The 16,669-nt window shown below is 41.9% G+C and overlaps 1 protein-coding gene across 14 annotated transcripts in view; it reads left to right on the top strand.

Annotated features, from left to right (window-relative positions):
- RABGAP1L (RAB GTPase activating protein 1 like) overlaps positions 1-16,669 on the top strand; it is a 265,221-nt gene that overhangs the window by 232,944 nt on the left and 15,608 nt on the right. For 13 of the 14 annotated variants that reach the window (XR_005933627.1, XM_041127540.1, XM_030034313.2 and 10 more), the window contains one exon: positions 12,263-12,355. Coding sequence is in view for 13 of the 14 variants with exons in the window: in XM_041127540.1 (XP_040983474.1) it covers positions 12,263-12,355 (93 nt within the window). In the remaining variant the exon portion in view is untranslated. Of the gene's footprint in view, positions 1-12,262; positions 12,356-12,635; positions 15,924-16,669 lie in introns of those variants that run through there. The other variant, XM_041127541.1, reaches the window with a different exon arrangement.

The raw sequence follows: 16,669 nt of genomic DNA, 5'->3' as shown, positions 1-16,669 counted from the left end.
TTTTGACCCATTTCCTAAGCTTTTTAATTCTTGCTTTATGGCTATCGGATACTCTTCTGGGGGTTTTGCTGGTTTTGGTTGGGTTTTTTTTTAATAAATCTATCAAGTGGTAGTGAATTCTGTGCTAGAGAAGACTTATAACTGTAAAGTTACTTTTATCAATCAGACCTGTAGGTAAAGAATAAAATGGGACCTACAGTTTATAAAATTATGTTGGTGTGGAACCAGCTACGTTCCTGCGCTAGTTATTGGCTGGATCCTTATCAGCTCTGCAGAGCGTTTGTGTGGGTTTCAGGTAACGAACCAAAGTCATCCAGATGGTTTGATTTGTGGTTCCTAAGTACTGGTAATACAGGATTTTCTTCTGGTCTGTGTGAATCTCTACTGTTTTAATGGTTTACTAAAAATGAACATCAGAGGACCAGAGATCTCATCTGCTAGTTCTGTCAGTACTTCTGCTCTGCCTGAAAACCTGCAGCCTGGTTTCCCACAGAGCTGAGCTATTTTCTGGACAATTATGACTTGTCTGAATCCTAATTATTTTTGAGGTCTAATTATTAATGCATATGAACAATGCTTAGGAATCCTCTTGTTTTCAATATGCTCTAGAATCAAGTCCAGCCTAACAAAACTCAAGAAAGAATTTAAACTTTTTTTCTGCATTTAGTTTTAGTTATTATTTGTTCCTAATTAATAACCTATATTATTTTTCTGTTTATTTTCTCTTTTCTTCATGTTTGAAAGCATTTCTTGCTGCCCTCTTACTGTCATTGGATGAAGAAAGAATTATTTAAGCAATGTCTCAAATAGACAATTTAGAAATAAGAACAGAATCTTTGTGATTAAACGTTCAAAAGTGGGACATTTCAGTGTCTTGGAGCTTCCTCATTTTCTTCCTACAAAGAATTCTAGGAAAATTGATACAAATTTTTCTGGGCACTTCAGAAACTCTGTTTCTGTTTCTGTTGTTGTTACAAGCCCCTCTGGGAGAAGAAATTTGAAACATGTTTCTAGACATTATTGGTTTATTAGGTCTTTAGTTTTAATGACCTTGAACGTGTTGGGTATCAGCATGAACCGTTGCAATTAAAGAAGAGCAGGTGATGAATTACTTTGTAAGGCCATAGTTCAACATTTAAATGCAGAAATGGTTGAATTAGAATAAAGCAGCATTTAACTTACTTCTCTCCCCACAGGTGAGGTAGGTCAGGTGAGATTGATACAGCCACTTCAAATCTGTTAGATACAGTAGTCATCCTACTAAGATGAGAAAGTGAAGTGGGTCAAATGAAAGATCTGAAGCTCCTGAACTCCAAGCCTTCAGCTTTCTTACCTCACTTGTCTTTTCTTGTAGATGGCCATTAATATAATACATTACACCTTAGTAAGGCTGTATACAAACCCAAAAGCTTTGTGTGTAATCACAGCAAATGCAAAGTGCATGTATTTATCAGTGTTCTGTCAGTGTCTCCATGATCAGTATGTTCGACTTTGAGAGGAGTGCTAAACTAGATGAAAAGGCAGTTTATCCTTTTATAGAAGCCTAATTTCTTAATTACTAGAAGATGGGTTAGAAAGTTTGTGTAGGTGAATGTGTTGGTTAAAAATATTCTGTCTTCATTGTCTGCAACTATTTTCATTCTTTTTGAACCCCATTCTCAGAAGAATTTGGCATAAAGACAGTGCCAAGGTTGGAAAATATGTTTCAGTGGTTTTTATCTTGTTCAGTTTGTGCTTTCATGCACCATTCAATATGCACCTTTTTTCTTTATTGCTTCTGTCTAGCTGTGTCAACATGAACTCACCAAAAAGAAAAAGAAAAAAGCCACCTATGTTGACTGGAGTGCTGGTTATGCCGGTCACTGATGTTTTAAAGTTGTAGGCTTGACTTTTGTGCTAAGAAAAATCCAGATGGTTTGATTTCAGAGTAGCGTGTTAGCTGTGCCAAGACAAAGCTCAGTGTGTATACAAAGCATTGTACTTTTGCTACAAGGTGGAGTCACCAAAGTAATTCCAAGTTATGATATGGTACAAGTAAGATATCATATTTGTTTGCTCTTTACCTTGGAGATCACAGAAGCTAAGTGCATAGGCAAGAGCAAGCACACAGAGATGGCCCACACTCAGGTTGAACTTCCAGAACAGGTCAGGCAACACTGGAACAGGATAACCGGAATTCAGTTATCCCAAAACTGAAGGTCTCGTTCTTTCCATGGCCAGAGGAACAGGAAACGGAATAGAGAGACCTGGAACAGAGAGCTCAGGAAAAAAACAGGGCTTGCTGCTTCTCTGCTGCTGCTGGTACCGGAGGGTGAAAATGGTGGGAGCCAGATGTTGCTGCTAATATTAACTGTCTTCCTTTTCCACAAGAAGTGGCTGTTCTCCCTCTGTGGGAGCTCTTTCTCTTGTAGAGCTCTCTTCAGTGGCAGCAGCAGCAGCAGCAGCTTGGCTTTCCAGCTGAAGTTGGCAGCACGGCCACATTTCATGTTCTGCCTTCAGCCCCTCCTGCCTGATGCAAAATCCTTGCTTTTGTCAGTGCTTAAGATGCTCTTGGGATTTTCCCTGCTAGATGATAAAGTAGAAGGTCTCAAGTTCATTGGTAATTAATTAGCCCGACAGGGTCTCAGCTAGACATAATGGATGAGCGCAGGTCTCCGCACAGGTGAAGTGGCAAACTCAGCCAGTAGTGCTGGGAGTGGTGGTGGAACTATGGCTAGGGCAGTGGAAACAGCAGAAGGTTTAAAAAAACAAAAAGCAGCCTCGTACATACAGGTTTGCGAATCGATACGCCCGCTTTATATCTCTTGGGGCTGGCATGCAGTGTTGCTGTGCATTTCCATCCCCAGGGATGCTCTCCAGCAGCTGCTTACACTACATTAATGGCTGACTAGTGTTTTCAAACTCTCCTGGCCTGCCCTTCCTCCAGTTACCTGCCAGCTCCATGCCAAGGCATTCTGCAGGTACCACAGAGGCTGAAAGGTGCAAATATGGCAAAACCTGAAGCCTCATTAAAAGCATAGAGGAAACCACCTTGGCAGATGAAGGATTAGAGAGATAACAGAGCAGGGCAAGGATTAGTTATCAGACTAAAATGCTGTACCATGCTTCAGTGAGCGTTTCTGATACCTTGGAAGTTGGACACTGTCCCACTTGTATTTTCAAAATGCTGATCATTTAATGTGCGGTTTTAAAGATTTTTTATTTTTTTTTTTTTAGGGTTTTAGCAGTTGTGTTTATGGAGCTGGGCAAGGAGTAAAAAGGCAAGGCTTTTGAGAAGGTGTGGTAAAGGTTGTGTTAGTTGCTGAAATACAGATAAAAGTATTTGATATAGCAGAAGGGATTGTGGAGCCCTGAATGTAAGTATATAATGGTTCAGCTTTAATATAGAAAAGCTATGTATTTTCTGCTAGTGGAGTAATGCACTAAAAAGTAATTGCTCTTAGTGACTTGTGGGTTTGAAATATTTGTAAAAGTAATGAAATGTGTTTTAGCATCAAGGACCTCACTACACATCAGAGAAGCCTGATGGTGATTTTAAAGATGCAAATTTAAAGTGTGACAGCATTGCAATTTTCTTGACACTGTGACATAGAATTGATCTAAAATAATATTAACACATAGAACGCGAGGTTCTTTACTGATGAATATATCTTACCTGGGCATATGGTTCGGAGTTGTGATCTAGCACCCATCCTCCATCTCAGGAAGCAGAATTTTTTTTCATCTGGTGCTGGGGATGGAGTGTGACAGGAGACAAGATGTGACTCGAGAACTCGACAGAGTCAGAATCTAGTCTGACAGACAGCTGGTTTCACCAGTCTTGTGGCAGGTTTCAGAAGAGGTATTCAGCTGGGGGCTTATTAGCTGAAAGCTGTGGACTCTGTGGACTAAATATGTTCAATGTGACAGGTTTTACAGCCTTGATAAGACCAATATTTTGAATCTGGTTACTGACCCGTTGCAAGCCGTGTGTCAGCAATTTCCCATAATTGTGATTGTGGGATAGGTCTGTGTTAGTTACAGGGTAAACAAGGTTGGACAGTGAACCCTAACACGGTGTAGCTAAGAGAGGTTGTTTCTTTGCGAAGTGATGCAAGAAAATCCCTGGGGATTTTTTCCTGAATTTCTGATTCTGTTATCACAGGGATGGCAGTGAAGACTGCACTTGTCTTCCTGCTTGCCCTTCTCTTCTATTGCTGTGATGTGCCAAGAAATACGACCATAGCTCTAAAATTGATGTGGGCGGCTCTAAATCAGAATGAATGATGTACCTCAAAGTGGGGCAGAGCTGACGGTCTGACTTTGCACAGTCACCGATGATACATGTAAAACCTTTAGTGCCAAATGCTGTATACCAAAAGATGTATGTAAGACACACAAAATCATTTGGAACTGTTACGTTATGAGGTACAAACCAATGAATAAATTCTGTGATGGAAAAACTGCTGCTGTTCATAATAACTGTATTTACAGAGCAGGGCCTTGTCCCAGATGGATGGTCGGAGTGTCAGTTTCCCCAGTTATCTGATCTTAATCTGTGTCCTGAAGATATATAGGTAGTTTCATTTACCCTATATAGTCTTTTGTAGCAGATATCTCATTGTTCAGGCATTCTTTAAGTTATGTCGGATAATAGAAATTACCTGTACACGTATATTTTCCATCCAGAATGTTTCAAATATTGGTATCCTTAACCACAGTATCCCTGTTGACCAGAGCCAATTTAAATGCAAAATGGGTGCTTGCTGACAAAGTGGATATAGCCATTTCATTTCCCAGTGTGCATCTCAATGCTAAAGCCCTTATCTGTGTGCAAGAGGAAGCACTTTTTGTCTGGGTGAGCTGTTAGACATCAGCTGCAAGTATATAAACTAATCAGCCATTTCCAAGCACTGCTTTTAAGCCACTTAGGGTGTGTCTTTTTTTTTTTTTTTTCCTAAAACAAATAGAATTGAAGTGGATAATAAGCCCTGCATATCTCAAAGTTAAAATGAATTTTTGAAGAGGAGTGTTTTGAAGAATCTCTGCCACAAGGCAGAACATCCTTTCCTTGAGCCGTTTTTTGGTTGGTTTGTTGTTTTTTTTAATGCAGATTCTCCTGCAGTCAATATATGTGCCTCTCAAACCTCTCAAACACAAGCACTGTGGTGAGTGCAAAAGTACACGCTGGTTTTCAGAGCTACAGTTGAGGGAATCTGAATTTCGTTCTCTTTACCCGTGTTGCCACTGGATTGCTGTATAGTGAGGCTTATTGAATATCTCTCGGTCTCAGATTCCTCTTTTAACTTAGTTAACTGTATTGTTAACTGAGCCTAACTAAGCAGATCTTTAAACAGCAGGGCTATGGAAGAATAATATGTTATGCCAGGTTCAGCAGGTTTAGATGAATGGAAATAACATTGTAGAGATTAAAATCTGACAAAAGGATCTGGTGTTGGAAATCATCCAGTGTCACTGACTGAGGCCGCTGCCATTTTGAATCACAGTAAACTATGCAAGGGCTTTGTAAATTTTGCAACCTGCCTTTCCCCTTTTTATAAATTCCTGTGGGGGTTTCAGTTGCAATCAAGATGTTTTGATAAGGGACCTGTGGAAGATTTAAATAAAAATTCACAGCAAAGCTTGGTTTCCTTTGCCTCCAGCCAGCTTTCAAATTGGGTTTGTGTTATCCTGAAGATTCTCTGCAGGAGGTCTTACACCTACAGAGCTGGCAAGGAGGTGACTTGCAGAAGGAGGAAAACTCTCACCCTGCAAGGAAGGGGTACTTAGGTGTGCCAGTGTGGAGCAAGCTGCTTTGCTGATACAAAAAGAGCATTTCTGTCAGTTCTTTTTTCCAAACGCGAGGTGGAGGGAGACGCCGTTCTGCAGCAGGCATTCAGACAGGCACGCATTAAGCAGACAACCTCTCCAACACAATGTACGTTTCCAAGGAATTTGAGGGAACATCTCCTTCCTGCCAGTGGAGATGATAAAATAGCATCTGACATATGGGGCTTTTATTGTGCTGCATGCAACATGCGAGCTTGAGCGGAATAACAGCACTGTGGACCCACCTTTATCCGCTGAGATGAGAAATGGCTAATCAGCCCAAGCACCGCAGGCTTTGTGCTACAAGCTTGCCCAAAGCCAGGCTGTGATGAGGATAATGCTAGAACCTGATGGTGTCTGAGAGGCTGCTTCACAAAAACTTTTTGATTGTATTGCCCCCAAACCAGCGGTTAGACGATGTTTAATGAAATTTGTGGTGTGTTTTAGAGCAGGGGATGTCTGGGTCCTGAATGCAATGCTGTAGCTAGGTAAAACGCTGATGAGGGCTGTTCCACTTGATTTCAAACCTGCGGTGAAACAGCTTGTTATCAGCAAGCCCTTCACTGCACGGTGACAAAAGGAGAAATAGGCATTCTTCAAGCTGTGCTCCAGCTTGTGAATTTTCTTTAGGTAGCAGCTGATTGTAATCCCTACATTTTTTTCTGTAAATGAATGCTGCAGGTTTTCTTCTCTGTACTCTACCCAGCACAAATAGAGTTCTGTGAGAAATTATGTTTTGCTCTTTTTCCTCTCAGACTTAAGGCTTGTGGCTAATATCTCATTGGAGATACAGTTGTTCAGATTGTATTGCATAATATCTAAATATGACATCCCACTCACCCCCTTTAAAGTCTAATCCAAGAGAGGAGTCTGTTGTGTCAACATATTACTGTGGGTTTTGTCCTTTCTTTTCCATCACTGCATCCTCCCAAAAGAAAAATGAATTGCTTATCTACTTCTGAATCTTATTGCCAGTGACAGACATTGCAAGATAGTTCTTTGTGCCTTTAGGCAACTGCATTTTAAGAAAAGGATGGTACAGTTCTGCATAGCAATGACTGCACAGACCAGTAGAGCACTGAGTTAGTTTCTTCGTATGTTTTTGTTACATTAAAGCCTTAATTTGGTCTAATGAAGTGTTTAAATAGAGCCATATTATCCTTCCTTGAGCCTGATTTAGTTGTCTCTTGAATATGAAGTAGTAACTAGAAGAAATTGATATTACAGCTTCGAGTGTGAACTAAGACGATGCATGTGATCTGAAATTTGTTGTCACTAATCTGCTGAGGTTCTGTTCAAAGCTTACAGTCTTCATGTGACACGTTTGGCAGAACCAAACATCATTTTGAAATTAACTTGTTTTTAATATTGTTTTAAATCATAACGTGAAGAAAATTAAGGAAGCACAAGCGTAACTTGGATCTCCTCAAGAGGGGCACATGTAACAGTGGTTTGTGAGAGCCTCTTGCAGCTGGTACTCCTGGCTGTGCGCAACGGCTGAGCCAAGTCTGGGTGAGCTCAGGCTGAGCTCAGGCTGGTCCTGCCACCTGAGCCGTGCCCCCAGGCATCACGTGTGCTTGGAAATGGTTCTGCTTTGCAGCAGTGGGAAGATCCCGGGCTTATCATGGGGATCGCAGCCTGAGCTGTGTGAGATGGATGGATAAAAGGGAAGCTGGGCTGCAGCCAGTGTCTGTGGTTGCTATCAGTGCTCGCCCAAAGCAAGCTTGGCAGTCTCCCACGTCGGTCATCAGCACAGAGTGTAACCCTGCCTTTGGAGGGATGCAAGGCCCCTGCCTCAATCTTGAAATACTAAGCAAGTCCATCGCCAGTGAAACAGAAAATGAAGTTGCCAGTGAAACAGAAAATGAAGTCGCCTGCTTCAAAGAATGGGAAAGGAAAGCATCGCGTGTTTTGTTAATTGGCTTTTTTCTTTTTTTTTTTTTCTTCCACATTGAGGTGAGAACTAAAGGGGAAAAAATAAGAGTGCAGAGATCATGGAATACTGGCTACATGGTTAGTGTGATGGGACAATATATTTTTGGAGTGTTTATGCAGTGCTAGATAGAGAAAAGAAGTGGGGATCTGGGAGAGAGATACTCTGCTCAGTCTGGCATTGTGGCGGTGCTGGAAATTAGAAATCAGGTAATAGGATTTTTCTGTCTGGATCAGCCTCTGGCTGTCTTTTCAATATGTTCAGGAAATCATTTTACATCTCTGCTTCCATTTCCTTGGCTGTCAAATGAACATAATGATAACTACCTCCTCTGAGTGCTCATGCTTCATTAGAGCAATAAAACATTTCGGAGGAAGGAGTCATAGGTGTGTGATTTATTAATCCAGCAAGGTCAGGCTGAACTGTCTGTAAACAGCTAAAGAAATTGCAGAATGAGGGAAAGGTCTCCTGGAGCTGAGTGGATGCCGATGCTCGGCACGCTGCCCTTGCGCAGGGTTGCCAGAGAAGGTGAAGCAGATCTTTCCAACCCTGTCTGAACAGGGGGGCAGCTAAAAACAAAAGTATTTTTGTTTCTCACCTGCCATGTATCACCTCACTGCAGTGAGTCCTTTGAGCATTCAGTGCACTAGTCTGTGGGTTATTTTCAGAAAGACATTTTGCTTGTTCAGTTCTTCTGTGTGGATGTTTTACTAACGTGCTCTGTGTGGCTTTTTCTCTACATACGACTAGTTGTGACATAATTTTACACTTGAACACAATAAAATAAAACAAGTCAAGGAAGTAAGATACTGAGATAAACAGATGAGCTATGTTTATAAACCATAAGAGTCTCCTAAATTTGATAATCATCAGTTCTAGCCAATATAGCCCATGGTGCTAAAGAAAGAAGAAATCAGTATTGCAAAAGCTTTTACAGAAAATTTATGAGCACACTTTGTTCAGGAGCAATCCATGAATACTGAAGCATAGCACTATGCACTTACTTATGAAAGGGCTTACAGAGAAGTCCCTTGTTGAATTCACAGACCATTTCAGGGAATTAAACTGGGGAATATGGAAATGGTCTTTTAAATATTTTTGTTTGTTTGTTTATCAGTGCATACCCAGAAGAATATGCTGTAATAAATTATCAAACTCCTTTGAGTAATGTGGCTGAATAGACAATAACAGTGAAGCATAGTCCCTGCCAAAGTTATTAAGCATACCTGCTCAAGTTTATATTTTATGGGATAAGTGGATTAGTATGGACTGGTTTTCTAATAGGAATTTCCCCCCCTTCCCCAACCCTTAAGACAGACTGTCTCTCTGTTTAAGTACTACTGTCCAGTTAAGACAAGGTCGTAGCATAAGTAGGTAGTAACATGCATAAGTCACGATGTTCTTTCAGCAAGCACAGAACCTGTTTTCTGTGTCACAACATACTCCCTTACACCCTGATGCTTACATTTTTTGTGATTTGATCCCTGTTTCAGGTATTACTTACTGTTAATATTGGTAAGAAAGTGATGCCAAGCTCTTCACTTGCTGGAGAGCATACCAGGCATGCCCCTTATCCCAGGCCACGGCTGCAGCGTTCATGGATAGCTCCCATAGTGGTGAAAGAGGGACCTTACCCCTCATACAGCCACAGAGAACCTACACTTGGTCCTACTCACAGCTATGAATTAAAATTTAAGAAATTAAAGGAGAACATATAGGTGGGCATGGCTGGTGGGAAGAGTTACCAGGCATTAAGAAATGGTTGTGAATTGTCAGCAAGTGGAAATGGGGACTGTGAAGATGGCAGAGAGCAGAGTTAAATGAAGCAGTTGACTCTTGTTCTTCCCTGCTCATCACAACGTTTTTGATGTGACATGTTCAGATTAGTTTCTGGTGTTGTCGAGGCAAATGATTAAGTGCCAGATAGACTCTGGGCAAGTTAAATTCTGCCTCATCTCAATAGAGAATATGAGGTGAAACCAGAGAAATAAGGCTGCTCTCAGGCAGCTTTAAAAAAATTAACATTTAAAAAACGAGCGAGAAGAGCTGCACGCCACTGGTGGCTGCATGTGAGGTTGTGTTACCAAGAAGCAGCAGTCATCTCTTCATGCACAGGCTCAGCCTGGTGAGGGACAGCTGTGGCACGCTGCTCAGCGTAGGCATTTGGGTCACAGCGGTGCTTTATATCCCATTTGCTCTCTCATTAAGAGTTACTTACTTACCTTTATGCTGCATTTTGCCTGTATCTCCTGGATTATAGAGAGAACTACAGTTTTTGTTTACGAGTAATTTAAGCGAATCTTGTGGTTAAACCGAAAAGGAGGGTGCTGCTCCAGGCAGCTGTAAAGGTGAAGCCTTTGGTGGATCACTGCGGTGGTCAGTGGAGGCAGTCCCCAACACTCAGTGCCAGGCTGAGGCACACAGCACCACTCACGGAAGCATGGGGGAACTGTTGGAGGGGAAAGGATTGTGACTGTGCAATTTTTACCTTTGCTTTCCACTCTTTTCTCCCTACTTACACAAACAAAAAATCTATCTTACATCTCCTGTTCCTTCAGACGGCGGGATTCCTACTGAAATATTCATGCAGCTGTGTGAATGGGAGGCTTGTCTCTCTGTCTATGTAGTGAGACTTTGTTCTTATGTGTACTTTAAAGGCTTTAATGAAAAGCGTCAAGAATCAGGAAAACCTTTGGTTGAACAGATCATCTTCTAAGTTACATCTATTGCACCTTTTTGCCATACTGCACCACAATGTCTCCCTCGTATTTATCTTCATTTTCTGCTGGTTGCATATCGGAGCACAAAACTCCACGACGGCACGGGAGAACTGGGTTTGGAGGGTGTCCTCGTAACACCCCAGCCTGGGAGCCTTGATCTGGTTCTCTGAATAAGATCCCAGTAAGCATCGTGGAAGGAGGGAATAGATCAGGCTTTGGATGTGTGATTTGTTCACTTCATTTAGAGTACTACTTTGAAATGAGTTCTTGTTCTTGAATATTAAGTAGCCTCAACAGTTGCAGCTAAGACAAAACGGGCTGGGTTTGCATCTTGAGTGTTGCTCAGTTGAAATGTAAAAAGCATCTCTGATTTAGTAATTTTCATTTCATTGTGTTTTGCACTATTAAGTGTCATCAAAATGAAATTATCTTGTATGTTTGTCCAAAGTGCTTCATGTTTTTATGTTTACCATTTTCTCTTTGCTTTCTTTGGGGGGCATTGGTTTAAGATTTCAACAGTAACTGTGGGCATTAGTGCTGCTTTATTAGTGCTCCCTGTGCACTGTGCTTCGCAGATCATGGGTTTCACATTTTCTACCTGTACCTCCCAGAGGCCTCTGCAGTGACACCAAGCACTTGCTTGGTCCCTTCCTGTACTGCAGAGGAAGGAGGTATTGGGCCAAAAACCAATAAAGGGAAAACAACACCAAAACTACATGTAAACACATATCTCTGCTCATTGGCAGTGATTTTTTGCCCTAAGGCAAGGTGACAGTGGCATGTCCTCACACCAGGAGTCAGCTAGACACAATCAATATAGGCAAGAGGAACAGCTAGATACATAACAGATCCAGGAAAAGCATATGTTTGCAAGTCATGATGGTACATAGCGTTAGGGATCTCTCTGGCTGCCAGCAGATGAACCGACACTTAGCAGGGCTGGCTTCTTGTTGTTGTACGGTGGGGACAGAGTAATGCTATCAAAGGTCTCCAGAGAGAGATGGGATCACTCATACAGCACTGTGTACCCAATTAAAGGGTGAAAGTAAAGCAGAGGATCCATGCTTTCTTTAAAAGAACACAGGTGTTCTTTGTTTACCTTGTTTTAAGTTGAAGCTGTGTTTTCCCAGAATCAAGCTGTCTGGGATTTGACCTTTCTGCATGGTTGTTTACCGAATTTGCTTGTGATTTCTGTGTAGTCGCCTCACTGTTTCCCTGCTGCGGCTGGAAGCGAGCACTGCAGCGTCTCCACCTCTGCCTAGGAGTCGTCTGATGCCAGACTTCATGAGGGCATTGGTCACAAACTAGAATTTAGACATTAAGACTCTTTCAGCAATAAAAACCATGACTCGGATCTCCCCCAGGGAATTGTCCAGTTCTTTTGTATGAACACTCCTTTCTTCTAATCTAACTTTTAACTGTTTTCTTGCTAAGGCATTGTTTTGGTGAATCATACATATCAAAGCATATTTTCCTCTTCCCTGTTCTCTCACTCCTGTTGTTCATGCTTTTTTATTTCTTGTTACTCTTATCAAAATGTCTCCACTTCACTCTTGTTTTCCTTTAAATATTTGAATAATTAACAGCAATAGGGACAGAAAGATTTCTGTTGATATGAACTGTATTGGTAAGTGTTTGAAATGGCTTGCTGAGTAGGGAAGGGGGCACAACGGGGAGCGACTTCATTCAGCAGTGGGTTTCCAGCACTTCCTTGGCTTCCCATTTGCAAGGAGAGCTTTCAGACAGCCATTCAGGTGTTCTTCTAATCTTTAAATGCATGTTTTCCAAATCTGTTCCACAGGTGCCAACAAAAAAGCTGAAGAAATATGAGAGAGAGTACCAAACAATGCGAGAGAGTCAGCTGCAGCAGGAAGATCCTATGGACAGATACAAGGTATGGGAGATGCTATATGGGAACCTGTTTCATTGGCTTAATCTCGTGGGGAGTGACCCGGTTCCAGCAGTTAAGCAGAGGTGCATGTACCGCGCTCACCTCTCTGGGATATGCCGATGCAGACTTTAGGGAAGTTAAGTGGTAGGTGAAACTTATCCCCTTTCTTGAACAAGCACTTTGAACTCTTGGACTTTGTGTTTTTTCCAGGAATATTTCAGTCACAATTTGTAACTCTCAAGACATCTGCAAGTAGCCACATATAATATTTTTCTTCTTTCAGTTTATATGTTTGTAGGTAACTCTCCTGCTGTTGCACTTTTACGGGAGATCTTCATGAGACGCAGAAACAAAGGGTGATTCTCAGCTACAGACACAAAAAGGAGAAAATACACATTGTTCTAGCGCAAGCTGTGTGCAGTGGCATCCACAGAGACTTTTGGAAGATGAACTCTTCCTTGACTGATATGATCCTTGTTACTCATCTCTGTTTATACCAAGCGTTAGTAATTTTTTGTTAATATAATGCTTAGTACTGTGGCACCCAGAACTCTCCTGGGGTCCCAAGGTACTACTGCAGTAGAATTAATAGTAATAAATATCCTGCTTTAAAGCAGCAGAGAAATAAAGGTTCAGTTATTAATATGATAGCTTGATAGTTCACCAAAAAGAATAGTTCTTTAATTTTGGATCAGCATTGCTTATCTTTCCAATGTATTTGCTTTTATTGTCACTGCTACATTCTGTTGCCATAGATTTTTGTGTGATGGAGGCTCTGCCTCTTGGCATATACTTCACTTAGTGTTCAAGATCCATTTATTGCTTACCCTGTTTTAGAAAATCCAGTTTTCTTTAGGTGAAGCTGCCAGAGCTGAAGCACTTTACTGCCCATTGCCCAGGTTATCTGGGAAGTGACATTGCTTACATATACCTGTACTGTTTTCTTGCTGTTCTTCATTGTGCCTTAATATGTTAAGTGACATTGCAATTGGTACGGAGTCTACCAGGAGTGATAGTAAATAATCATGCAGGGTGCAACAGGTTTACATGGTCTGTGAATGTAAGACAAGTGCAGCGTGTTCAGAAAACCACACTATAAAAAACTGTAGTGAGAGACTATGCCATAATTCATAAATGTGACAAGGTAGAGTTACAGGTACAGAGAAAGTAAAACTGACCTTTTTAAAAAAAAAAAAACTGTTTACCTGTGAAAAATTGTTTTGAGCATAGATCTTTTGATGTCAAAGGGTGTAGATTTTATTGCTTGTGAGAACTGGGACTGCTGTAGCAGCCGAGAGCCAGTAGTGAGTATGACCTATTTAGAAAAGAACACAGCTTGCTGTTGATTAACTTAAGTATTTTTCCAGTGGTTCACTTATAGTACTGTGGAATTAAAATAATACTTTGAAAACAAATACGGCTTCTTTAAAGCTCTGTGGAAGCATATTAACTAGTTAATCTTGGGCAATGGACGGTAAAGAACATTATCCCCAAGCTGCAAATGAGGATCTAGAAAGTGACTCTTTGGCCACTGTTTATGTGAGTCACTGTCACAGTCAAGATCACAGCCTGGGGTTTTGGCTTGCATGTTTGAAACTCACTGTGTGATTTTTTTATGAAGCTCGATTGGGTCTGATCCTCTTAGCGATGCTGTGATTAGAGAGTCCCCATAACTGGTTAGTTGCATATTAAGTTCAAAGTTCGGACGCATTCTTCAGCTGATGGGTGTCATGAAGAAATGCTTGTAAGTGCTCTCTGTTCCTTGTCTTGCTTGTTTGATTTTATTAATGTGTCAAGCTGAGGTTGGTAGGAGTCGACATTTCAAGAGTGTTTCCAAAGGGCAGCAAGAAACGCGAGCTGTGTGGTCCTCGCAGGCAGAAAGTGGGGAGCCAACTTTGCTTGTCCCTTAAATTATCACTCTGCAGCCCATGTGTTTAGAAATGCATTTCATTTTGGCACCATCGGTGCTAGACTTTGCCCAGCTGGGCTTGGTTTGGGGAAGGACTGAGTCCACGCTGCTAGAAAAGCCAGTATTGCCTCTGAGCGCAGCGTTGCTTGCTGTTGGTCCCCTCTGGCCTCGTGCGCTCTCTGTGTGGGCTGTGCCCTAACAGCCTACATCGTGGTAGTTTTTACAGTTTCTTTTCCCAGAACAAAACAAGTTTTTGGTTTACTGCCCAGGAAGGGGATGTTTCCTGAATGGGATCACTGGAGTGGAGAACCCTGCAGCATATTCCTCTTACAGGTCAAGAAGGAAACTGGCTTTCAGTCTATTGATAGTTTTTAGTTATCGTCGTTAAGAGTTTTTGTTGTTTGCATTTTTGTGTTACAGTTTTTATTGCCAATAGAGATTTGTCAGGACCACAGACACACGGGCACTTCTGAGTTGCAATGATGAAGGATGTCTTGAGTAAGACACCTGCCGGTGACCTGGCCCTCGGTGGAAATGGCTTGATGGACTGTTGAGAAAGTAGGAGCTGGGCCGTGTGTGGCACTGGGGTGGAAGCAGCTGCCGCTATGGCAGTGGGGCCCCTGCGGCTCTGCTGTCTCCTCCTGGTCCATCCCTGATGCGCTGTGAGCGGTGCAGAGGGAACTCACGGGAGCTGATGTAGCTCTCGCGTGCGGGTCTGACTTTCACCCCAGCGTCCAGGGAAGACCAGGAGTGAACCAGAGCAGTGTGAGGGCACGGCGTGCTTCTTCCTCTTGTCCCCCGCGCTCGGGTCCTAAAGGTGTTCCCCAGCACAGGAACAGTGGGGCTGAGCAGCCCCCTGTGAATCGCCGGGAAAGAGATGCTTCCTGCCTGAGGGCAGCTGGGTATGTCCAGACAGGGCGCTCCTCCAGTCCCACCGACCCCAAACTCTCCAGAGGCTCCAGAAGAGGGCTGTTTTTGCAACGTGTGGCCTGCCATTAACCAGTCACATTTTCTTGACAGGTTAAATTCATGTGCTACAATGAGCTGTGTTACATGCCACAGGAATTCCTGCCCAGCTCCTATTTTACATGTTGGTTGTGATTTGACTTACCAAAAGAACAGTATTAAACAGTGCCATTATTTTTGGTGTTTGTTTTCTTCTGTATTTGCAAGTATTATTTAGGAAAAGTGTATTCTTTTATGGACACTTTTCCACTTTTATTTTCCATTGCTTGTAACAAATTATCACTCACATTTTTGTCAGATAGATTTTTAAAAGGTGCAAAAGTAAATATATTCTAAATTGCTGTTTGTCACCGAATTTCATGACTTTTTGGTTAAAATAAATTACAAATTGCCTATAGAAGTCAAGAAGAAAAGTGAGTTGCATGTGCAGAAAAAATAGCAATATAATTCAGATTGATATTTTTCTATATATTCTGTGGGTTTTTTCTGTGTTGACCTGATGAGAAATTGCTGGAGTTGGGCTTGGGACTTCTTGATTTAAAATAAAGAGGATATAACCATACAAAGAAGGGCTGGAGTTTTGCAAGCAGACCCTTCTTGTGCACACAGTTCTGTTCTGAGGGTAGAAACGCCTTTTCCTCTGTGGACCTTGTTGTGCAACAGAGAAGTTGTCTGTCTGAATAAATGTGTAATTTGGACATAATGGCCTTTTGCGTGTTTGAAGTGGAAGCAAAAATTAATACACTGGTCATTTTTATTCAGAGTCATGGTAACTGAATGGTAACCATTGTGAGGAAGAATGTAAGATAACTCTTGATGTGGATCATTGTTTGTTTGTGGTTTAAAAAAAAAAAAGTGTGCTGGAGCACTTTTGGGAATGCTTCTTCTGAGTCAACAAACAGAAAACACAAAGCACCTCCAGGAGCCTCTGTGTTGCTTCCCATGAGAGGTTTTCCTGGATAGCTTGCTGTAAAAGCCTTTTGGGTTTCTAGACAGAGCTTCACAGGGTTTTCCTTCAGAGCTCCTCTGCCATCAAGAGCCCTTTCTGATGGGCTTATGAAGACTTCCATTTGTTCACATCCAGAAAAGTGAATTTTAATCAGTGTTTTCATTCCACCATTGAGAATCTGTTCATGCCCAAAGATCTGGGGTTGGGGTGTTAGCTCATCAGAAAATGTGACACTGAATTGCTTAACAAGGTTTGTGACTCTTTACGCCCTGCTTGAGTAGCAGCACAGAGAGCATGCATCATCGCCACTAATCTTGTCAGGAATTGCTCCTTGGTGCTGGCTGGAAGGGAGCAGAGGGTGGAGTTCAGCCTTTCAGTCTTCCTGAGCTGAGGCTTGCCTACTGCTTTCAAATTTACTGCCTTCTTTCCGTCCAAGTGTGTGATGGAAGCTGGAGTATAGCCTCTTTAAAACTCAGCACCAAAATCCCACTGA

This window comes from Aquila chrysaetos, chromosome 12 (assembly GCF_900496995.4).
Source record: "Aquila chrysaetos chrysaetos chromosome 12, bAquChr1.4, whole genome shotgun sequence".
Taxonomy (NCBI): Eukaryota; Metazoa; Chordata; class Aves; order Accipitriformes; family Accipitridae; genus Aquila; species Aquila chrysaetos.
Note: the sequence above shows the minus strand (reverse complement) of the source record. Positions and strands in the feature narration are given on the sequence as shown.